General features: G+C 53.1%; 1 protein-coding gene across 3 annotated transcripts in view; it reads right to left on the bottom strand.

The window, feature by feature from the left end:
• ACTN1 (actinin alpha 1) overlaps positions 1-20,759 on the bottom strand; it is a 94,754-nt gene extending 73,995 nt beyond the window's left edge. The window contains exon 1 of one of the 3 annotated variants that reach the window (XM_082451596.1): positions 20,352-20,759. In XM_082451596.1, coding sequence (XP_082307722.1) covers positions 20,352-20,456 — 105 coding nt within the window. In that variant the 5' untranslated portion in view covers positions 20,457-20,759. The remainder of the gene's footprint in view (positions 1-20,351) is intronic. The other 2 variants (XM_082451598.1, XM_082451597.1) reach the window with 2 other exon arrangements.
• Positions 20,760-25,341: the final 4,582 nt, after the last annotated feature.

The raw sequence follows: 25,341 nt of genomic DNA, 5'->3' as shown, positions 1-25,341 counted from the left end.
CTCATCCACCCTCAGAAACCAGCCCACACCTGACCAATACACATTCATGAACAGTCTGAACTTCTTCAAAAGCCTCAGCACACTTGAAATCACAGCATCCGTCCAGCCTACGGGACTGCAGGCCCCAGGCCCAGCACAGGTGTAGTTGTTGCCCCATCGATGTGAGCTGAGTGGCCTGCAGAGAGCATAGTTCAGCCCTGCTGAGCGCCATGGTTTGGCCAACTGGACTAGAGGCTTCCTCCTGCCTCTACCGGAGTCAGGCTCCCCAGGGCCACCAGAATGGTGGGTGGCTTCCTCTACTGCCCCCGTCTCGTCTCTAATGACAACAGCCCACATCAGGCAGAGAAGTATCAGTGGTCCGAGGAGGGGCAGAGGCAGGGTCTGCCACTCAACTTCCTGCCCAGCCCTGGATAGCAAGCAGGACTTCGGAGCAGGCTGACTCATCACCTTGCAGGTGGAGTGAGCTCATTCCCTTCCAGGGCATCCTTGGAACTGGAAACCCACAGCAGAGATGGTTCCCATGGCAACAGGCCAGCACCTCCTCCATGGCTGCCTTTCTTGGAGCACCATTCGCCTGTGCCCACAGGTCACTTAACCCACTCTCCCCCAGCTTTTAGTCTTAGAACCCAGAGTGAGGAGGGGCCTTGAAGGCACAGTGCCCCCTCTCCCTCCACGTCCCTCCCATCTCATTTGTTTTTGGGTTAGTTGAATACCTCAACTACAAGGTTTTTTAAATTTTGTTTTGTCTTTTTGTTTTTTGGCTGCGCCGCACGGCTTGCAGGATCTTAGCTCCCCGACCAGGGACTGAACCCAGGCCCTTGGCAGTGAAAGCGCAGAGTCCTAATCACTGGACCACCAGGGAATTCCCCCATTGCCGTTTCAATATCTCAGGTCTACCTAATCACATTCAAGACCAGGAAACTCCCAACCTAACAGTTCATTCCTTCTTTGGAAAGTTTGACTATTAGAAATTCTGAGCTAGACTTCATTTCCACTCAACCTCCCCCAAGGCCTGCTTCTCCGAGCCCTTGGGGCCACCGAACACAGCAAGTCCAACACAGCCACTCTTCCAGCCTGGAGCTTCTCCCAACAGCCAGGTTCCTTCAAATATTCCTCTGCCCCAGTTCCCACCCTTCCCCAGACTCCACAGGGGATTATGTTGGTCTCTAATCCTCTCAGTGTGCAGTGTGCAGTTCAGACAGGCCCAGAGCCTGCTACTGCCCCACAGTCCAACTCCCCCTGGACTCACTGTCACCCACCCTCGGGCCTCTTCCTCTCCGCCCCTCCCCGCCCCTCCTTCACACTCATCCCCGGCCTCTCCCTTCCCAGAACTTGACACTCACTGTCTCAAGCCTTTGGTCACACACGGCCTGGCACACCTGGCCCACTCTTCGCCACCACCCCCCTTGCCTGACTCACTCTGACATACTCTAGATTTAAATTTTAGCTCACATTATCACCTCCTCCAGGAGGTCGTACACCAGTCTCCTCCAAGGTGGCCTGGGGCCTACCTTGGGCTCCCTTCACTATATGGGCTGTGACATCTTTGAACATGACAGGGAAATGCTAGTTCATGGGTCTCTCCCTCACTGGCCTCTTCAGAGGCAGACATCCTGCATCATCTGGCCCTAATCTGAAAAGAGTGAGTGCTTAATATTTCTTAAATCTGGGTGGCAAGCGCCTGGGTATTTGTTTTACTATTCTGTACTTTTTAAACATTTGAATGTTTAAAAGAGATCCACAATAAATGTGAACTGAGTGGATGAACTATCGTTGGCTGCAATGCCTTTAGCCCCAGCGTACATGTTTGAGCATCTCATGGATCTGCTGAACTCATCCTTCAGAAACTTTCCTCCCACCCTGGGGCTGGAGCCCAATGCAACCTGGTCCAGTTATCAAGTGTAGTCAGGTCGAACCTTCAAATAAGCACCTGCAGCGTGCCTGGCACAGTGGCGTCATGAGGGCACCATTTCATCTCCATTTGTCCTTTTCCACTTGAGAAGGTCTTAGCAGTTCATCCTAGCATGCTAATCTCACTGTAAAGTATCCCAGATGGCTACATACGACAGACAGGTTCCGCTGCTAAGTGTTGAAGCTGGGTAATGGGTACATGGGGATTCATTATACTACTCTCTACTCCTGTGCTTGAATTTTCCATAATAAGGTTTTTTTTTAATTCATTCATTCATGCAACTAACATTCCTTAAGTGCCTACCACATGCCAGGCATCATGGATAAAGAGAAATAAGAAACAACCCCTGCCCCCCACTTGTACGAATTGATAACTTTATTAAATTCTAAATTATTTGCTATCTTATCCCTCCCTGGGAGTTAAACACCTAATGTCACTTATGACAGGAAGCCGGGGAGACCTCCCAAAGGAACAAATAGCTAATGAGGGGCTTCTGGGCTCTGTGTCTCCTGGGCTTTTCTTCCCAGGCTTGCCGACTCCATCTGCACTTGAAGTCTCCCCATACACAGTGCTCCCCCCATTCAGTAAGTGGCTGCAGGAGCCCCAGGGTGGACCTCCGGGCTGCTGCCCATCTCACACCCCCATAGGAGCCCATGCCAAGATCCCTGCAACTTAAAGGCAACTTCCTCTCAAAGGGCAGGATCCAAATGCCCTATGTTCTATCATTGCAACTTTTCCTAGAGCCTACTCAGTATCCGGTGCTAGGCCAGCTTTGGGGATAGAAATAGAAGCCATAAGGAGGTCCCTGACCTCCAGGGAATCATGCATGGTCTTACTGACTGGAAATCCTTGGATTCAAATCCTAGTTCTGCCACTGGCTAGCTGTAGGGCCTTGGGTGAATAACTAAACCTCTCTGGGCCTCAGTTTTCCAATCTGTAAAATGGGGATACTAATGCCCACCTCACAGGGTTGTTGTGAGGAATATATATGGGTTAGTATATGGAAAGTCCTTGTCCCAGTGCTTACAAGGACAGTGTCCTTGTCCCAAGGACAATGCCAGGCACACAGCATTAGAAGAGTCAGTGCATATAGCTCTTACAGTATTATTATTATTATTTATTATTATTATTCACCAGGCTCCCACAGCCCCTATTAACAGGTCCCGATGACAATGGGCACTGAAACTCTCTGAAAAGAAGGAATCACAGAACAAGGCCAGACACAAAGGGCAGGCTCTGACTGGCTTCTGGCTGCCCTTGAATCATGTATTCTCTTGAATGAGCTTTTCTGAGCAATGCCCCAGCCACAGCTTAGTGAGTAAGAGGTGCCCACAAGCCTGTAAATGCTTTCCATCTGCCCTCTTCTCTCAGAGGAGGCCAGCAAGCCGCCTTCATCAGGGAGATACCCCAGCCCACCTGGACCCAGGATGCTATAGCCGGGCTGGGAAGTGTTTCGTTGTTGTTGTTGTTGTTGTTTGGGGGGGATTCTGTTCAGCTGTCACTTTCTGCTCACACTGGGCTATAGCGGATGCGGGCACTTGGGCCCATAGACCTGGGCATTAACCTCAATCTGCCGTATACTAGCCTCAGCGCATTCTCTGGCTTCGCGGGGTTTTGATTCCCTCACCTGCAAATAGGGCTGATACCTCCTACCTTGTTGTGGGGAGGAAATATGATCGACGATGTGAAACAGCCAGTACAGGAGCTGCAACAAAGATGGGGAAACACAAGCGTGGCTATTTCAGAGGGTGGGGGCCTGGAGCACCTTTACGGACACAGGAGCAGCCCAACCCTGACACAGCCAAGAAGGTGCCCCACTCTGGGGCAGCCAGTGAAGGCAACCAGCACCCTGCGCCCCCCAGGAAGGCAAAGAAAGCCGCCCCTCCCCAGGGGTGAGGCCTGGCCAAGCCTCACCTCCCAAGGCCATCCTCGGGGTGGCCAGTGTCTGGGGTGCCACTGCGGGGCAGGAGGGAAAGAGAACAGACAAGGAGAAGAAAGGAGGAGGGCAAAGAGAAGTATGGAGGGGACATAAAAAGCCCCCATCTGGCCCTGAGCCCCCCCAGCCACCTCCACTGCTTGACACAGTGCTGGGACCTGCAGCGTCGGGGACCAGAGAGACGCCACTTCCTGGTTCCTCAGGAATGCGCAGGAATGTGTGTGTCAGGAGAGAGGTATTTGGGGCCCAGGGAGGGTGGAGACTCAGCTCCTTCTCTGGCGAGGGGCTTCCCTTCTCCAGTCAGGGCTGACTTGCCGTCAGGCAGCTTGTCCTGGCAGAGAGGAGACAGCCAGGGTGCTGGGTAGGAGTGCAGGCTCTGGCCGGGCAGCCCTGGGTTCACAGGCCAGAGCTCAGGAGTTGGTGGCTTGGGGCGAATTATTTAATCTCGATAATGGTCAAGGGCTTCTGTAAAGTGAAGATGAAAATGTATGAGGACCTAGATTTTATGGGGTGGTTATGATGATTCATTGATATAATACGTGTAACGGGCTTAGCACAGGGCTGGGCGTGCAGTACTAAGTGTTAATATCAGGACCAGGACCACTAGTGCCACCAGCACCACCAGCACCTGTCCCTCTGACTCCTTTCTTGCTCCCCTCCTCAAGGGCAAAATCAGAAGCCAGTGCCAGGAACGTCTGAGTGTAAGGGCAACCATGCACAGGGCCCATCTGTCTGTCCATCACCCCCTCCAGCCTGGCAGAGCACAGCTGCCAGCATGTGTGAAATTCACCTGAACTTGACCACCCACACACCAGCCAGAAACCCGTCAGCTCCATCTGCCTTCAGAGCACAGAGGCTCACCCGCCTATCTGTCAGCAGGTGTTCCGGAGCCCACCGGCAAGGATGACTTCAGAAGATGATTTATATGTACCCAGAATAAATTCTTTACTAAAACCAGTCCCACAAGGAATGAACTCCTGGCATTGCGTCTTGGACAAGTCAGATCACCACTATGGACCTCAGTCTCTTCATCTAATGGGGGGAAGGTCAGGTAACAGTATAGGTCCCTTCTGGTCAGGCATTCCATGAATTGATTTCTTCAAACTACTACAAGGGAAAGGATAGAGCTGGGTTCTGGGAGTAAACAAAGTGAAAAACAAGGCCGCCCATTGACACCAGTCCCTTGGGCAGATACCCTTGCTCCGGCAGGAGTTTCTCCTACCCACTGAACCCACAGGCAGGCCGCCTCCCTCGCACCAGGCTGTGGGTCAGCCAGGCCTACACAAAGGACTGATTATGAACCATCCACCTTGCAGTGGGCAGAGATGCTCTCCCCGCCCCTCCAGAGCCACCCCCAGTATCCCCACCCCCAGACCATACCTGGAGCATCCAGTCTACAAGGCAAAGCTAAGGGGCCCATCACCAACCCAAACAGGGCTCCCCACTCTCCCCTCCCCAGGCACCTGGCTTTCCACTCGGCCACACCCCAAGCAGGCATTTCCAGAGTAAGAGAGTCCATGCAGGGCCCAAGACACAGAGCACTGTGGGTCCATAAGGGAAGCTCATTCACCAGGCCCCGCCCATGCCCTCCCTAGAGGGTGGGAACAAACTGCTGAAAGCTGAGGACATATAAGACTCCGAAAGGTAAGAGACTGTGTATTAGCAGGTTATCTTCAGGGCCAGACTGGGAAGCCCAGGGATCAACCTCAAGGTCACCTCAAGAAGTGCTAGACTCTGCTGAGTAACCCCCCCAAAGAGGACGAGAACACAGAATACTGGCACTGACTCAGACCCTGGAGATCATCTCCATGTGATAATCCAAGCAAGACATTTACAGCAGAGCACCACCGTCATCCTATAACCCAGCCCCCTCATTTTGTAGGTAACGATCGGGTGTGACCTGTCCAGCATCACACAGTAGCCACAGGAAGCTCTAAGAGGAGACCTCAGGTCTCCTGAGGCCCCGGTACATCATGTACAACCGTTCTCCCTGTTCCAGGGAAAGAGGACAGGGTCCTCCCAAGCAGCTCTCTGGCCTAACAGTGCAAAAATGGGACAGTCTCTCCATACCTATCCCTCTCCTAAATGCCACCCCCCAAGGTCCCAACCGAAAGGGAGGAGAAGGCAGGTGGACCAAGGTCCTGCTGAACCCCATATCCTGGTGAGCTGGAGAGCCCAGCGTTCTGTCTGCTTCCACACCCCCAGGAGGTCGAGCCCAAAGACAGCCGGCTGCTGATGTCCAATAATGGAGAGAACCCTTGGCTCTGGGCCTGGAAGGAGAAGGAGAACTGAGGCCCAGATTTTACTTCCTTTGAGTTCCACAAACCCACACAACAGGACCAGAAACTCCCTAAGAATTTCTGAAGTAGAGGCCTCAGCCAAATGCAACAGGGCAGGGAGTGGAGGGATGTGTCAGCAAGGCCAGCTCCTCGGGAGAGGAATCCGAAGGGGGCCGCTGGCCAAAAGAGGAAGAAAGGCAGCTGGACTACCTAACAGGGAGCTGGAGCCCTGCGCTGGTTCCTGCCTCCCCGCAATAGGACACCCGGGGAGGGGGTGCTGAGCAGAGCAGCAGCGTGGCAGGCTCAGACTCCATCCCGAGCAAAAGGCCGCTTCCCCAGCTCGGCCTCCTCTTGACCCCAGGGCACACTTCTGAGTCCTGGGAGCCAGCCCTGCCCTGGGCCCTGGATTCAGCCCCGTCACTGGAATGACCCTTGGTGACTTGGGAGGTCATCACACCCAGCACCTCGGCATCTGCAGACGTCTCCTGCTGGACTGTGGCTACCACATCCCCCTTGAAATGCACCCACTGTCACCATCCATCCAATATTTGGTGAGTACCTACTATGTGCCGGCAGGAGGCTCCTGAGGAGTCACCCTTTCTTGGGGTGCAGAAGCACATCTCCCTCCCCAAGCCTGGGCCTCCCAAAGACAGAAAGAACATGGTTTTTCTTTTGGGGGAAGGGAGAGGAGGTGCTAGGTAGACATTATCAGCAAAGTCACAGTCTGGTTCAAGACCTCTACAGTAGATTGCAAAAATAGCCCCAATTCTTCACCCCTGCCTACATCTACCCCCTCTGCGAGTAACTTTAGAGTGTCACCTCACTTGTTAAAAATGCAAATTCTCGGGCTTCCCTGGTGGCGCAGTGGTTGAGAGTCTGCCTGCCAATGCAGGGGACACGGGTTCGAACCCTGGTCTGGGAAGATCCCACATGCCGCGGAGCAGCTGGGTCTGTGAGCCACAATTACTGAGCCTGCGTGTCTGGAGCCTGTGCTCCGCAACAAGAGAGGCCGCGATAGTGAGAGGCCCGCGCACCGCGATGAAGAGTGGCCCCCGCTTGCCGCAACTACAGAAAGCCCTCGCACAGAAACGAAGACCCAACACAGCCAAAAATAAATAAATAAACAAATAAATTTATAAAAAAAAAAGCAAATCCTCAGGCCCCACCCCAGACCCACTGAATGACCAACACTGAGGATGGGGCCCTGCGACCTGTGTTTTAACAAGCCCTCCAGGTGATTCTGATGCACATTTTCAAGTTTGAGAACCACTGATCTACTCCACAAACCACCCCTATCCTTCTAGGCTTCAAGGCTCTGGGATGAGGTGGCATGAGTGTCTGGATCCCAGTGGCACAGCCTTCAGGAGCCCCAAGTAATGGACCCCTTACTAGGAGGCCCCAGGAGACCCCACAAACCCACCTTCACTCGTCCGAGGAGTCCCAAGTCAGTCACAGATGAGTGACATCCCCTGAGAACCCTCCGAATGTCCTCAGAGCCAAGAGTTTCACAACAGTGCCCTAAGCAAGTGCGGTGAGGGCTGCCACACAGCTGTCCTTTCCAGCTCTCTCCAGCCCATCCTCTACCTAGGCGCCAAGTGAGCAAGGCAAGGGCTGAGTGGCTGAGAGCCACGGGATTAGGAAGAAAGGGCCAGAGCCCGGAAACCAAGCGGGGACAGAGAGACATAACTGGAATCCCACTGGCTGCCCCTGGGATCCAGGCAAGACGGGCTCAGCCATGGCTTCCCACCTCCCGCCTCTTCCAAAACTCTATGTGCAGAGAACAACTAACTTCCAAATGTTGCAAGAAGCCACTGTGAGACATACAACACACATTCATCTAGAAGCATTCCCAAATTCACAGTAGTTTTCTGTCGTTGCATATTTGCTTCATCGAGGAACAATAAAAGCGGAAGGGCTCTCTCCTGGGAGGAGAAAAAAATGGCAATGTGGTGTGAGTCCCTAAGAACCTGACTCTCGAGCCCCAGAAAGAGGGCAGCAGACAAGGGTACAAGTACCAGGTGTCAAAAGCACACGTGGGAGGAAAGAAAATAAGAAAGAGACTGACTGCTCCTGCCCTCCCTCACCAAATACCAGTGAGTCTTTGAACTCCGATGGGGCAGGGAGCTGCAGGTGAACACAAAGAGCCACCCGCAGAGGCAAGAAGCCCAGCTTCTGGTCCCACCTGCCACCTGTAAGTGTCTGCGTGACCCGGGCAAATCCCCCAAGTCCTCCAGCCCCTCCAGACGTCAGCCGTCTCATCCACACAAGAGGGGTCGGAGCTCCTGCCACGTGGGGTGCGGGACAAGTGAGAGCAGAAAGGGAGGTGTGCATGGCGACACGTTGTGTGTGACACCATCTGTCACACAGACAACTACACAGGCAAGAACTGTACAAACAGACGTTTAGGAATGAAAACACCAAACTGGATAGCGGTCAGTTTCACTGAGGGACAGGAATGGGACTGGGGAGAAGAGCACCGTGACCTCAAATCTGGAATGTTCATCGTCTTTGTGAACTGGCCTCAGAGCAGAAAATGTGGAAATAATGGCTGTAACCACCTGAGCCTTTGCAGTCCTTTCTAAATTTCCTTACCCCCAGCCAAATCATCTCACACAGGTGTTGTGAGGATTAAATGAATTAATATCTGTGAAACACTCAGAAACGTGCCTGGCCCATAGCACAGCACCAGCTTGCCTCATGCTTGGGGGAGGGGGTAGGTGGTCCGCTGTATATAATTCCAGACATACTCCCTGGGCCACAAGGTGGGCCTAAGCTGGCCTTGTCCTGAACCAGCAGCTTCCATGGAAAGGGACTGGGGGCAGGTCCCCTAGCCGGGCACCCCTGGGTCCCAATGTGGCCTCACTGCCTGCACCAAGCAGCCCATTGAGGGGGTTCCAGACAGGCCCAGAGAAGTGAAACCCCAATGTGGAATTCCTTAATTTTTAAAAAGCTGATTATATACAATGAAACTCAATTTACCACTGCATAACTTACCAAAAATAAATAAATATACATAGGTGGCTTTCTTTGGGGCTAGAGTTTGGGGCGTCCTCAGGACTTCATGCATGCAAAGACACCTCCAAACAGCCCTGGCCAGCACAGCATCCAGGATGAAGGGCAGGAAACCAGGGGTCTGGCCCCCACTTCCCCTGCTCCGGGAAAGCAGGATTCCTAAGCCACCTCCTCCATCTCCCAGCTCCCGGGGCCAAGTCTGGAAAAGCACTTTGGGTTCCTGGAAAGAAAGGCCTTTCCGAAGTATCGGGAACTCTACTGGAAAGTGCCATTATATATTATCTGGAGGATGTCTGTGGTGTTTGAAAGGGGGCCACTCCCCTGCCAAAGTCAAGGCAGTGGCCAAAAATAACAGCGGGGCTTCTCAGAGCCAGACACACACATACGTGAACACACACACACACACACACACACACACGTGTGCCTGCATTCACACTGACATACACATCCTCGCTCACTCACTCAACAGAACTAGAGGTCAAAACAGACACGGGACCTCAAAGCCACTGGCCCTGTCCCCACCAGACCCTCCCACGGGGGGAGGTAGTGATCCCATTTCCTGGTCTTGGGACTTAGAAGAATTAAAAGCCCCACTTCTCTCTCCATCCTCAACCCACAGGCTGTGACATGTGCACATTTCCACATGGGACATGAGGAGAAAGAGTCTGACAGTAACAAGTCCCTTCCCACCCACATGCAGGACCTGCCACCCCTCTTCCAAGATGGAAAGCCAAGTTCCATTAGGAGACCTGCCTGAAGGGGGCCACCCACCTCACCGCTCCCTCCCCTCGTGTCATTTCCCCTACAGATGATTTGAAAACAGAGCCAAGCACCGCTCTGTTCCCGTCGGTTATAATCAGCTTTGCCGATGGCTTTTAAAAAATAAAATTTCAGGCCCATAAAAAACGCTCCCCTGTAAGACCTGGCCTCAAATCACAGGCCTGAGACCACGCTCCACAGTACCAACCACCACGGAACAGTAAACACAAGGTAGAGAGGAGGCTCCCTTCCCTTCCCCACCCCCATCACTTTTCTGCCCTCAGCTGAACCATTCAGGGCCTTTGATTTAGACCCTTAGCTGCAAGGTTCAGAGGGAAGAGGGGGCAGGAAGGGCACTGTCCTCCCCTCAGTGCTGTCCTCTGGCCTGGCCCGTGGCGCTGAAAGCCAAAACTGCTTACCCCAGCCTAAGCCCCCAGACTTTCCCTCATCAGCTTTCTTAACAGCCTCAAAGCTCAAACCAGAACCTCCACCTTTGTGTTTCACACGCACAGGCTTCTAAAATCAAAATAAACACTGAGCCTCAGCTACCTGGTTCAAAGGGTGCTAGGTTCCCCTGGCGACCAAAGGGGCCGGCAGGAGCAGGTGAAGCTGAAGGAACCCAAGCAGCAGAGAAGGAGGGGACGTGGCTGAATTTCATAGCGGGGGAGCCCGTCTCCCAAAGCTGGGGTCAGCTCCAGGAGAGGCCACCGGGGACCTGAGTCTATTCCTGACAGTTACTCCTACTGAAAAGTGGGGAGAAATACAACTAGAATCCTCCACTACCTTTCCAACCGAGAAAAGGAACTTCGGAAAGGCCCACAGCCACCCCTTCAGCCTCACAGACCCTCTAGTCAAAGACCTGGATTCAGAACCAACTCTACCCCATTCAGGTTGCGAGAGGTAAAATCACTCCCCCTTTCTGAGCCTCACTTGCTCTGTCTATAAAATGGGGATAAGGCCTCACAAGTCTATTCATCATGATGAATGGAGAGAAAAACCATATGTGAAAGCGTAAATGTTAAAAATCATGAACCATATGATGAGTACTTGGTTATATTTCATCTTGACTTGTTCCTTATTTCATTTATATAAACCATGTATCAATTAAAACGTAACCTCTAAAATAACAAAGGATGCATCTGTACTTATGGTTAAGGGTGGAGTTCCAAGGTCAATCTGCCTGGGTTCATTCATAACCTGGCTTATTACCTGGTCAACCTTGGGCAAATTACTTAACCTCTCTGAGCCTCAATCTCCCTATCTGTAGTAACAAGGGAAATAAAAGTACCTTTCTCAAAGGGGTTTTTGACAGACTGAGATAATCCAAACCATGCAACCTTCAATCCATGTGAACTATCAGTCTTTTTACTTATTTGGGGAACCAAGACTTTCTTAATAAATACTACTGGCTGGTTGTTGGATATAAAACAGACAACTCTCCTTTCCAGGCTTCCTTCTCTCATCTTCTCTTCCCTTCCCTGAAGGTGGATAGTGTTTACATTACCTCCCAGATCCTGGGCATGTGAAATGCTTTAAACTGAAATGAAAGGTTTGTTTTAAGCACCAAGGGTACCAGCACCTTCATTCCCAGCCCCTTCTCACTGTGAGCCTTCCGGTGTGAGCCTGTTATTTTATAAATCTCTAAGCTCAGGATCTTCATCTATCAAGTGTGATCATCCCACATGCCTTACAAGGCTGTTGTGAATGTTAAATGAGACCGCAGAGAACACATCCACCACAGAGGCCATGTGCAAGAGGGGTTTCTCTACGTCCCCCTCCCCCTGACACTGTGGGTGACAGGCCTAGAGAGGACCCCACAACCTCTCAATGAAGAGTGGATCCCAGCCCAGAAGTAGCCCGCTCTAGCCAAGGACCAAGCAGGCAGTTTCCAGGGTAACAGCATCCTCTGCAACTACTCCCGATTTCTATCCTCGGCTGCCTTTTATTCGCCTCCCGCCTCTGTAGTGGGCTAAGTCACCTGTTCCCATTATTGCTAGGCAACCTCTGAGAATGGGCAGCTGCCTCCTGGGGTAGGACCCTGGCCCTGCCCTCCCCTCTTCATGCCTCAGGCCCTGGGGAAAGCTGCCCCACTTGGACCCACCCTGTTGACCCTGGGGATGGCAGAAGGTGAGAAGCAATCCCAGGCCAACAAGGCAGGTCCCATGGGACTTGGCCTTGGAGAAATGAGGACAGCCACCTGTCCTCCCCCAAGCCCAGCCTTCTGTCTGCCTGTTCTTATCTGTGATCTATTCTTAAGCAGTTTCCAAGAAAAAGGCCACATGATGTTTTATGAAAGCCATCCTTCTTGATTATTTTCCTCTTCTCTTCTCCCACTCACTCACCATGAACCTGGATCCCTGACCTTAGAATAAACAGTGAGCAAGACAGAAAAGGTGGGCTCCCAAGTGAGAGGAAGAGGGGTAAGGATGGAGAGAGCTCACCTCTAGGAGGTGGGATGACAGGCAACTGTCATTCTCTTCTTATATTAGCATTTTCTGAGGGTTTTTAAAAATTGAGATATAATTCTTATACCATCAAAGTCACCCATTTAAGGCCTACAGTTCAGCGGTTTTTAGTATATTCACAAGGCTGTGCAACCAGCACTGCTATCTAATTCCAGAACGTTTTCATCACTGGGTTTCATTTTGTATATGTTAGGCTTTGGTTAAATTGTTCCTAGATTCTCAAGCATTTGCTTTATAAGCAGGAGAGCACAGTTTGAGGAGGCAAACTCGGGAACCACACTGCCCGGCTACGGACCCCTGCTCCACCTCTCGCTGGCTGTATGATCTTGGAAAAGTCATGCGGCTGCTCCAAGCCAGTTCTGTCATCTGTAAAACAGGGTAACAGTATCCCCCTCGCAGGATTAGATGTGTTAACGCACGTAGAGTCCTTAGCACAGGGCCGGATACTTAGCACATGCTCCGAAAGCATGAGCCACTGTGATCACTATGAGAAAAAGAATTTCTTCAACTTAAAAAAAAAAAAAAATCCAGTCCTGTTCCTGGCTCTGCTCTCGGGCTGCCGGGACGGCCACTTTCTGCTCATTTGTCTGGGAGGGGCTGGAGCTGGACGAAGGCCTTGCACCATTTGGGGCGGCTGAACAGGGCACGAGGCAGGGGCAGGTGGGGGTCGTGAGTGTTGCCCGCGTGGCTTTGAGGCCAAAGCGTCACTACCTGGGACTCACTGCCCTGCACAGACGTGATGGGGGGTGAAGGAAGAACAGGAAAGATAAGCAGTGGAGTGCCTGACCAGCCCTCTCCACGCCATTACCCTCTACCCGCTGAGACGGGAGGATTCTCGGACCTGATGCTCGGCCTGAGAACCAGCGAGCCATCTTGGCCGTGTGTTAAGAGGAAGGTGGCCTCCCAGGGTGGCTCTGAGGGTCTCCTGCCCCCGCCACTCCCCAGGTGCCTGGCGTCGGCCACGTTTGGGCAATTAGAACTTAGCAGGACACTGCCTTGGCTGATGGAGACAGCACCCGGGGCTGAATCCCAAGTCCCAACAGGGTGACCCCGTCTGCCCAGGACTAAGGAACCAGGCTAGGGGGTTCCTCTGCCTGCCGCCTCTTAGCCGAGACTCCTCTGGGGAGCTACAGACTGGACTGAGCTTCCAGCACCCCAGGTGAGTAACTCAGCCCAGCTCCTGGGGCCCTTCCTGCAGCGATGTGGGCCCACTGACCACACACCGAGGGGATAAAAACAGGGCCCTGGGAAGGCTCCCTGACACCACAGCCCTGGGCCGCACGCACACCAGGTCCCAGGAGAACCTTGGGCGGGTCGCACATGGGGGCAGCTTGGGTGGCGTTGGTCCCAACTAACACCACACCTGCGCAGAGGTGTGGGGTTCCAGAGCCCAACCTGTGAGCCGTACAAACAGCCTGGCCTCTCAGGAAGGCGACAGGTCAGCTCTGGGAGGGGCAGAGAGAACGGGGGAGGGGAGGAGAACAATGAGGGAAAACCATGGCAGGGTGTTCCCGGCCTGCAGGAGGCCCCAAAGGACTACTCACTGCTGCCTGGGCTCCTTTCAGTCGTCTCCCTCTCCCCCACTGTCCTACCCTTCTGTACACTCTCTCTCTCTCTCTCTCTCTCTCTCTCTCTCCCCTAACTGCCAGGGGAAGGGGAGGCTTCCCAGCAAGGCCTTCCCTGTCACCCCAGGCAGCAGCAGTGGCTCCTGCTCTACAGTGGCCGATGCCACGCCCCCCGCCGCGACTGGCGTGGCCTGGTGGAATTTTCTGTCTTTATGGTTCCCTCTGCACCTAAATTGTCATTTCCACAACCCCACATGGGTGGAGCGTCTGATACCTAACAGGGGTTCGATCAGCGCTCACTGACTGACTCCATCCACAAGGAGAAATGGTCCAGGTTCTTACACTGTGAAGGGACTAAAAGGTAAGAGGCAGAGACACGGCTCTTCCCTAGAGACACACAGTAGCAGGTCTGTGGCTGGGTCCTGTCTCAGGCCGCCCTACCCTGGCAGGGCAGGAGGCACCAGGTCTCATGTGACAAGTCCTCCAGCCAGGTTTGTGGTTTGTGGCCACTGGCCAGGCGCCCAGCCCCAGGCCTTCCTCGAGAAGCTGGAAAAAGGAGGCCCAAATCCCAACCACAAATCCCAAACGACAGGACGCCCACTCGGTTTGACCTCCTCACACAGAATCGCCCCACAAGGAAGGTCCCAGCGGTGAGGGCCTCTCCCAGCCCCGTCCCACTGAGCACAGCTTTGGCAGCCTTCCTCAAGAAGTCAGACTTCAGGAAATGAGTTTCCTCCTTTTCCCTTTGAAAAGGCTGGATCCTACAAGCCCATCTCGAGTGACCAGCGGGCCCTCAACGTCTCATCATTCCTCAGAACTGGAAAGTCTGGTTCGTCCTGTGCTCCGGGCACTCTCACATCTACCTGTCCAGGGCAGGGAAGGTGGCAGCCTGCACCCACAGCCCTGATGCGCCAGGCCTCGTCCATCTCTTCTCTCTTTCAGGCTCTGTCAATCACTTCACCAACCAGTGGGGCACCTGTGCTCAGCGCACCCATGTGGGACAGGTTTCAGAGAGGAAGCAGCTGTAACCGGTCCTGGAGCAAAGCAGGGCTGGGTAAGCAGCTGCGGGTGTGGGCCGGACCCAAAGAATGGTCTCAGCTAATTATCAGAGGGGGCTGAAGACATTCTAGAATTGTCTCTTTTAGAGGAAATTCATTCTCTGAGGTCATTTTACCTGTATTACAACCAGCTGACAAAGTTTTTAAGCACTTCAGCATTCATCTCTTCATCCTGGATACCCAGGGAAGTAGGGAAAGGGTAGGCAAGGGATTCTATACCATTCTATAGGTAAAGGTACTGAGCAACCGGAGAGGTCAGGTGACACTGAATGAGCCAGAGCTGACTTCGGGCTCAAAGGTCAAGGACAACACAACTCCCACACACTTCTAGTCAGTGTCTCCTTCTGAAATGGGTTTATATACTACATCTTATCTCAGAGCATCATGGGTAAAGGCAATAGCAAATCTGGTTCCTCAAAATAGTTAACATTTATTGAGCATTCACTATATGCTAGGTGCTATGCTAAATTCCCTACATACATTATTTGGTTTAAACCTCTACGCAGCTATTTCAAGTGGGAACAATTATTATCCCCGTTTCCCTCTTGGCATCAAGAGGCGCAGAGCAGGTAAGTGATTCACCCAGGATCACACCACTAGTCAGTGGAGGGGCCAAGACTTGAACCCAGTGTGCCCAGAGCATGTCCACCTGCAGAGGTTGGAGCCGGGGTCCAGCCCCAGGATGGGGTGTTTTATCTGGAATGTAAAGCATTTCATCCCAACCTCCACCCCACTGGCCTGGAGTTGGGAGCCATGCATGATGCCATTTATCCAATTATTCGCATCATTTCTGGACCATGTACAACAGGCCTGACTCTCTGCCAGGCAGAGCACAGGACAGGCTGGGTCCCTGCTCCCATGGACACTGGCACGGAGTGAAGCAGGAAGGAGTGAAGAACACTGGGGGTATGAGGATGGAGACGATGGCCAATTCTCTCCTCTCTTAGGCTTTATCTCCACCAGATATCACTCTGGCTTTAGAAGTCCTAACCTCCTGCCTTCAGGGTAAGCAGACGTCCCACTCCTCCCCAGGCAAACCCACCCACAGCAGGCCCTCCCCTCTTTGCAGTCCTCCATCTTGATCGGTGGCCTTGGTAGCTCCTGTGATGATGGTCTCACAGCCCAGAAGCAAGTGTAAACAAAGTGGCCTCTCTTCCTGCCATATCCCCTGACAACCTGGCTTGACGTGGGTACAGAATCAGCATCTGGGCCTATTTACAACTACCTTCTTTCACCTGCCAGGGCCGCCTCTCTGTTTGAACTTCCATCAGCTCAACAAATATTAATTAAGGTCCTACATGTTAAAAAAAAAAACAAAACAGGGGCTGGCACCTGTGGGAATACACATTAAACCAGAGCCTCCAGGATTTAAGAGGGAAGAGTGAGAATAAAATTGAACAGCAGGGGAACTTCCCTGGTGACGCAGTGGTTAAGAATCCGCCTGCCAATGCAGGGGACGCGGGTTTGATCCCTGGTCTGGGAAGATCCCACATGCCATGGACCAGCTAAGCCCACGAGCCACAACTACTGAAGCCTTTGCACCTAGAGCCCGCGAGCCACAACTACTGAAGCCCACGCGCCTAGAGCCCGTGCTCCGCAACAAGAGAAGCCACTGCAATGAGAAGCCCACGCACCGCAACGAAGAGTAGCCCCAGCTCGCCGCAACTAGAGAAAGCCCGCACGCAGCAACAAACCCAACGCAGCCAAAAATAAAAGTAAATTAATTAATTTAAAAAAAAAATTGAACAGCAGAAGCTGCCATTTTACATATTCTCTGCTGTCAGCCCAGCAGGGGGGTATTAGCTCCTTTTTATAAATAAGAAATTGGAGGCTGAGAGAGGTTAAGTAACTTGCCCAGGGCCACAAGCCTAGAAGTGTAAAGCCAGGATGCTACTCAAAATCTATGCTCTCTCCAGCCCACCTGACCCCGGGCATGCGTGCGCGTGTGCACACGAGGACGTGGGTGAGATCCACATGAGGGAATAAAGTGGGGACTATGGTCATCCCCCCAAAATGGGCATTCAGACCTGGGGCCCCTAGAAGAGGTGACTTTGGTGCTCAGCCGCCAAGATCAGAAAGACTGTGAAAGCCGGTAAACTTCCCCAATCCACTGCATTTTGTGTCTGGAGGCGGGAGTCCAGCATGATGAACTCTGCACTGAAACATTCTTTGAAGGGACAAGCCGTGGCCAACCTGAGGCAGGTTCTTGAGTCATGCCTGCTGCCTGCACGAACTTCTACCTGCATCTGCATCAGCCTTACCGTTTGCCCAAGAAGTCATTTAATCTGATGCCTGTTAAGAGCCCCGAGGGGTGGGCAGGGCAGGGCAGGGCAGGCACACAGCCAGAGGAGGAAACAGAATGGAAGGGCCACAAGGACAGGGACCTCACCTGTCTAGTTCACTGCTCTAGCCTCCGCACCTGGAACTGGGCCTGGCCCAGAGTAGGTGCTCCAAAAGTATGTGCTGAAGTTTCTAATAACAGCTCAGAGAAGTGAAATGACTTGCCCGAAGTCTCACACATAGCACTGATTGTACCAGGGCTAAAAACAGGGTCTTCAGCCTCCCACCCAGTGGCCTTTGTATCCCACGGCACTGTGTCTTCCTCCTCCCCGCCCTCACCCCCAGACTCACTCTCCGGCCTGCATCTGGAATGGTCGGCCTCTGTCCACTCGTTAACTCTGGTCCCACTCAACCCTCACCTCCCATGGTCAGCAGGGAGGGTGTCAAAAGCACCAAGTTACTTTAAGTCTGATCCTCCACTTGTTGTACCACTTTATATCCCCACCAGCCCTCTGAGAACTAGGGAAAATGTGCAGAAACTGAGAGGTAACAGAATTAATGGCAGGAAAAAAAACAAACCTTGGACCAGATTTTCCCAATCAGGCCCAGAGCTTGTGCCGTGTACCCCTCTCCATCAACCCCACCAAAGCAGGTGTTGGCTCCTCTTAGTCTGAGATCTTTGCAGGGTTGGGCGCCAGACCCAGCTTTCCGGCCTCTCTCACCAACAAGGAACAAGTGAGGGGAAGCTGCCTGCCCGGAACACGGCTGCATCGCAGCCCCACCGTGCACCCGTCAGGACGCTGGGCTGGTTACTTCCCCCTCTGCCCCTTATTTCTTCATCCTCACGTGTGCCCAGCTCACAGAGCTGTTGGGAGTAACAACTGAAACAATATATATGATTAGAAGAGTGCCCGGCACACATCAGCCAATGCCAGCTCTTGGAACTGTTGAGTTTGTCCCTAGATAACCAACTTTCCCAGGTGACCCTGTTCCCACCTGGCTGCCCAAAAGCCGGGTGCACACCCACTACCACCCAGGTCAGAGTTTTTGAGTGTGAGTGCGGGGGGGTGTGTGTGGAGAGAAAGAGACTATATAATTTTTCTCCCCAACTGCTTTTAATATATTCACTCATTCATTTGATAATAATGAGTACTGTGTGCAGGTCCAGTGCCCCGTGCTTAGTCCCACAGTCCTTAAAAGGACCTAATTCCTAATTCTTGGGCAGTCCTGTCACTCCTGCCCCACCAGGCACACAGTAGGTGCTAAGCAAACAGGAACTTTTCCTCTTCTACTGCCCATGGAAGATCCCAAAATATCCACCACACCCTAATCCCTAATTCCACCCCTCACGTCCAATTTAAAATCTATTCTCAAGAAAGCTGCACCTTGGGGGAAAAAAAAAGAGCCCCACCCTTTCCCACATAGGAATCTCCAAATCACTCCCTTCTCAATTCCACCAACAGCCCAACTGACCCAGGAGATAAATCGGGTGAAGGAGGACTCACCTCTCCCCCAGCTCTCCCAGAGGGGCCGACAGGAAGAGGGGGAGGGGTGTTTAAGCAACTGCCACATGGCAAAGAAGTCAGCTGAAGCCCGGGAACCCTCGGATGCGGCCAGAGGGCTGGGTCCAGGAGAAGCCAAGACCCTGGAGCTCAGGTCGCCCGGCTTTGGGAAGCCCTTTGTGCGCGTGTTTTAAATTACCTCTTCTTGTCTGATGAAGTGAGTAAAAGGGCGCCGTTTCAGGGCTTAGGATTCCTGAGTGAGCTAATACAGGATGCCTTTGGCTGAAAAAAAACTTCAGTCGGCTCCCTAAACTCCCCCCCCTTTTAAGTTTAAAAAAGGGAATGAATGTTACCATTTTTGGACATGAGCTTTCTCCCTCAAGCCCAGCCCTAACCGCACTATCCAGAGGGACGGCCATCCTGTCCCCCCCCCATTCCCAGATCAGCAGAGGGGTGGAGGTGGGGGGTTGGGGGGTAAGGAGGGACCGGATGGGAGCGGGGGAGGGGGAGGGGGTTGTTCAGGGTACGTGGCCGCCTGGGGCAAGAGCTCACCGCGCAGGCAGGAAGCAGGGGCAGGGTTGGGGCAGGGTTGGGGCAGGGTTGGGGCGCCCTCCCCCCCCCAACAAGAGTGAGTTGTGAACTCTTCCTGCCACCGGCCACTGTGCCCGGGTCCCATCGCCAGCTCCGAGCCCAGCGCCGGTGGCGGAGCGCGCCCTCGCACGCGGCGCCTGGGACGCGCCTCGCTGGCTAAGCATGGAGCCCCGGTGACTGACCCCAAATATCCCCGGAGACAATGCCTTGCCCTAAAGCCCCTCGCCTCAGATCAAGTTGCCCAAATTCGCGATCTCCCGGGAATCAGCGGGGGTCAGAGAGGCAGGACGCAGACGCAAGCCCATCTCGGTTCGCAGCTACCAACCACTGAGTTAAGCAATAAAACGGTTTGCCGTCCTGACCCCGCCCCCTCAGGGCCCGCTGGGGAGCTAGCGTTTGCGCCCGGGTCCTCTCGGCCCCGACCCCACTCCGGCAGGTCCACCTCCAGGCAGACCCAGAGGAGGCTGCCAATCCCGCCGGCGCCCGCTTCCCCCTCGGCCTGCGGGCAGGGGCTGGGAGGACCCGTGCAGCATGTCCCCGCCAGGTACCAAGGCGACCCAGGAAGCGCGCTGCCACCGCACGCCATACGGAAAGGCGGTCAAGGGGCGGGGAAGGGAAGGGAAAATCGATCCGCAGCTAACAGCCACTGAGCCGGGGACTCAGCCCCAGCCTCCCGAGCACCGCCCCCGCGCCTTGCCCTCCCGGGGCTGGTGCGATTGTATAGCCGGGTGGCCAGGATAGCCCGCCCCAAGGCGACCTGCCCGCCGGCGGCCCCACCTCCCCGCGCTTGGCCTCGGCGTTCGCGGGCTCTGGGACCGGGGCGCTCCCCCTTCCGCCCCGCGCCTGTAACCCAACACCCCTCCTTGCTGCGGCCGCGCATCCCCCGCCCCCGCTCGTGCGCGCCTGGAACCGGTTCGCAGCCGGGAGCCCAGAGCCCCGCGGGCGGAGTGGCCCGGGGCCGGGGGCTGCGGTGGGCTGGGGCGGTTGCTGACCTTTCTCTGCTGCTTCTCCCAGGCTGGGTCCAGGAGCAGGTCTCGATCCCAGTCCTCCTCGGGCTGCATGTAGTCATTGGTTTGCTGGGAATCATAATGGTCCATGATGGTGAGCGCGTGCTAGGGGCTGGATTTCTTCCTCCACCTTCTCTCCCGGTGGCGGCTGCTGCGGCTTGCTGCCCCGGCGTGGGGAGGGAGTCGGGGATGGGCTGAGCTGGGCTGGGCTGGCGGGGCCGGGCTAGTTCCCCTGCGCCCGGTTCCGCCGCGGCGCTGCTCGCGAAGGCGGCTGCTAGGGGCGGCGGCGGCGGCGGCGGGTCGAGCTCGCTGACTGCCTGCCTCAGGCGGCCGCTCAGACCTAATCTCCACGCACACTGAGCGAGGCGGACACACTGGCGCTGCGGGAGCAGAGGCGGGCGGGGGCGAGGGGAAGGGGCAGAGCCCTCCCGAGGTTCTCCATTGGCCAGGCCGAGTTGCCCAAACTTCCCCCCATCGCCTCTCATTGGGAATTCCTGGCATCCGTCAGCCGGGCCGCGGCTCATATAGGTGGACTGGGCGGCCCCCTCCGGGCGCGCACGCCCCCGCCCACTCCCCGGGTTCCCACTCCCCCGCGGCTCATGTGACACCAGCTTAAGCTGAACGGGACCGAAGCTGGGGGACGCCTCCCCGAGCTCGGGGACCGAGCGGGCGCGCGCTCGGGAGCCCCAGGAGCCGCCGGGGGATTGGACACGCTCCCCGCCGACACGAAGGCCCCGAACTCCGGCGCGCCGGCGTCTTGCGCTCCCGCGCGCGCTCCAAACCCCAGAGTGCCAGAAGCTGGAGGACAGACGCTTGGAAACCCGAAAAGCATTCCATTTTCTCTTTCTCAGGGTCCGGAGAGGTCGGCACCCAAGGAAGGGGGGCGGGAAGTGCCGGAATGGAAAGGAATTTCCTGGGAATTTCCTGATTCTGCCGCACCGCCCCGCCCTGCGCGACCCCGCAGACCCCTGCCCTCCCGGAGCCAGGTTTCTTGCCAGCCAACTGTGCTCAGAGGCCACACAGCTTTCCCGCCTCGCCGCGGGGTTCTTTGCCGCCCGCCCTTGGGCTCAGGGGCTATGTCGCTCAGCTTCCCCGGATCCCCTGCGAGTCCCCGCGGGCTGGCAGGGCTCGAGCTACCCTCATATACACCTGGGCAGCATCCCGATAATTCCGAGTGATCTACCTACGCCACGTCCCTCCAACACACACCCCTGACCGACGGAGAAACTGAGGTTCAAAGAGCTGAGCTTAAAAAGGGTTTATCAGGTTCTCAGGACTCCACAGGCCAACCCTGTAATCTTATGCCTGACAAACAAAGCCATATTGTTATTGGAGAAGGAGGGAGGGCAAGATTGACGAAACACCTTTAACTTCTTGGTGCCTGCCTGGGCTTCCTTCCTGGGGCCTAGTAAGAGGGAGGTCTCCCCAGTGGGCTCCAGCAGTGACAGGCACCAAGAAGAGGCAGGCCTCACACCCTGGTGGGCTCCTCTGAGGGGTCCTGGACTGAAGAACAGTAGCAAGAAGGCCTCCAATAGCTTATGCACAGAGTAGTGCTTCATCTATATTTGTTCCCCTGAGGGATGACTGGGTCTACTGCAGAAACGTAAGCGTGTCAGTCCAGAGGTGAGTGAAGAAGTTAGAAAGGGCCGTGAATTAGGATACCTGAAAGGCCACAGATGGAAAAGGTGAAGAAACTGCCTGTGACTCCCAGGAGAGCCAGCTGATGCTGGTGTAAGCAGATACGGGTGCTGCAGATATGGGTGGTGCTGTCGCTCCCTGCATCATTAGTCAGTCTCGCACGTTTATGCCAGTGTCACTGGTCAGCACTGTGCCTGCCACAGGTCCCTGGCTGAGGAAGCACTGCTTCAGAACCAAGAGACAGCAGATTTGTTGACTATTTTATATCCACTTCTAAACTATGGCTCTAAACCTGACATAGAGGGTAATGATGGCGCTGTATCCATTCATTCATTCAAATATTTGCTGAGTACCATCCGTGTGTCAGGGGATGTGCTGGATATTATGTATCTAGAGATGAAAAAGATATACTCCCTGCCCCCATGCAGCCCTGCAGAGACAGACACAGAAACAAAAATATGCTGCAAGGAGATAGATAGTTCCCCGACCAGATACAGAGTGGGGTACAGAGGACAAGCTTTGAGCCCAGCATAGGAAAGGAGGCTCCAGGTATCACTTTTTGGAGGAGGTGAAATTCAAGTGAGCCTTAAAGAACAAGAGTCAGCCAGACAAAGAAGAGAGTGGGAGGTTATTCCAGGCAGAAGGAACAGTGTGAGCTAATACATGGGGGCAGGAAACCATGGTATAAAAGGCATGCCTAGCATTTCAGCATGGCTAGACTAGAAACTCAAGGCAAGGACGGGCAAGAGGTGGGGCTGGAGAGGTGGGCAGCAGCCAGACCATGAAGGCCTCCTGTGCCTTGTGAAGTGTGGCCCTGAGGGGAACAAGGCTGGCTGGAAGCTGTGACAACCAGTTGCAAAGGAATTGCAGTAATCCAGATAGGAATGGTGTCTTAGCCCATTTGGGCTGCTATAACAGAATACTGTAGATCACATGACTTAAACAAGAACATTTATCTCTCCTAGTTTTGGAGGCTGGAAAGTCCATGATCAGATTTGGTGTCTGGGGAGAGCATGCTTCCTGGTTTAAACCCAGCCATCTTCTCACTGTGCCTCACATGGTGGAAGGGGCAGGGAGCTCCCTATGGTCTCTTTTATAAGGGCACTAATCCCACTCATGAGGGCTCTGCCCTCGTGACCAAATCATCCTCCTCATACCATCATATTAGGGGTTAGGATTTCAACATACGAATTTGGTTGGGAGGGACATAAACACTGAGTATTTAGCAAATGGAGAAGAGTGGATAGACAAGAAATACTTGATAAAACTGAGAGGCCTAGGAGTTTGGATGTGAGCCGGAGAGAGAGAAGCAGGAGAGAGAGGAGTCTTTGCTGTTCTCAACAAATGTTTTTTTGTTTGGTTGGTTTTTTGTTTGTTTGTTTTTGTTATGTTTTGTTTGGCCACGCGGCTTGCAGGATCTTAGTTCCCCGACCAGGGATTGAACCTGCACCCTCAGCAGTGAAAACGCAGAGTCCTAACTCCTGGACTGCCAGGGAATTCCCTCAACAAATGTTTGATATGGGACAGACCATGCACTTTACCTATATTATTTAAGCTCCACCTTTGATGTGAGAATGTCTCCGTCTTACAGAGAAAACCAACTAATGCTCAGAGAGGTAGCTAACTAGTCCAAAGTTATATGTGACTCCTAAAACCATGCCTTTAACCCAGTGGTTCCCAACCCTGGGATAGTTACACACACACACACACACACACACACACACACACACACACACACGATATTTGGCAATGTCTGGAGACATTTTTAGAATGATCCAGCCCAAAATATCAGCCATACCTAGGTTAAGAACCAGTGTTTTAGCCATAGATTTCTAGTTTAGAGGATCTGGTGAATGGTGGAAGTACAATCAATTGAGATAAAGAATTTTAGGTTTGGGAGCAGAATCATGGATTGAGTTTGAACCCACTGAACTGGAAGTGCTCTGAGAATGTCCAGAGTCAGCTGTCCAGCAAGCAGGTGATGGCACAGCCCTGACCTGAGGGGAAACAGTGTCTGAAAGTCATCTGACTACAGATGGTATGGACACCATGAGAGCTCTTCTTCTGCTGAGAAGAGCGCCCAGCAGAACCCAGCGGATCAGGACTTAGAAAGGAAGTGTAAAAAACAAGGACCCCTGGAAAGAGAGGAAGTGGTCGGCAGGAGCGCAGGGAGCCTGGACAACATGGTGTCATAAAAATCCAGAGTGAAGCTTCAAAGTGATGGGCATCAGCAACATCAGATATGGCAGAAAAGCCGGGAAAGTAAGGCCTGAAAAGTTGTTTTTAGACTCATACAGTATGCACACTTTGGTTTCTGGATTTTTCACTCAGTTTAATGTCTGTGGGATTTGTTTATGTTGTGGTTTGTATCAGTAGTTGATTTTTTTCTTTGTTTTTCATTTTCTATTTTTTCCTCCTGTGTAGTATTCCATTGTATAAGTATATGCTAAGTAATTTATCTACTCTCCTGTCAATGCATTTGCATTGTTTCCAATTTGAAACTATGAATAAAGCTGCTATGAACAGTTTTATATTTTTATGTGTGTTTTTGATGAACATATGCATTAATTTCTCTTGGGTATATATACACCTAGGAAGGGAATTGTTGCATCATAGAGTAGATACATGTTTCATTTTAGTGGATATTGCCAGTTTTTCAAACTGGCTGTAACAATTTACTCTCCAAGCAGCAGGATGTGAGAATTTCAGTTGCTCCACATTCTCCCACCACTTGGTGTTATCACAAAAAAAAAAATTTTTTTTTTAAATTTTAGCCATGAAGATGGGTGAGTAGTGGTCTCTTCTTATGGTTTAATCTGTTCATATGCTTATTGACCATTTGAATCAATAACTGTCATTCCCACTGCCATTGATAATAGCAATTGATTTTTTTAGCTGCTTGAGATAGATGATGACATGCATATTTTATTAATTTCCCCAAATTTAATTCACTCATTCATTCATTCAACAAATATTTATCAAGCAACTGCTCTGTGCACAGCACTGGGCTGGAGAGTAAAGATACAAGAACAAGAAAGATGTTGTCCTGTCTCTCTTAAATTAGGTAATAGATAGTAAATATTCCATGAATGCTTGTCTGGGGAGGCTGTTTGGCCCCTGATGGGAGCTGTTTTGGTTTCCATTGGAGCAGGTCCATTATGACTTTTCAATAAAAGAAGGTTAAGAAAAACAGCTCCAAAAAAAAAAAAAAAAATTCCCCAGGGTCACATGGGCAGCCCAAGTGAAGTAAGGTAAGATCATAAAGGAAAATGAGAGGGTTCATCTGGGGAACCACCCTGACTCCTTTCTTCCCAGAGGCTCAGCCTTTCTTGCCCCT

The sequence above is a fragment of the Balaenoptera physalus genome (assembly GCF_965194825.1).
Source record: "Balaenoptera physalus genome assembly, chromosome: 2".
Lineage (NCBI taxonomy): Eukaryota > Metazoa > Chordata > Mammalia > Artiodactyla > Balaenopteridae > Balaenoptera > Balaenoptera physalus.
Note: the sequence above shows the minus strand (reverse complement) of the source record. Positions and strands in the feature narration are given on the sequence as shown.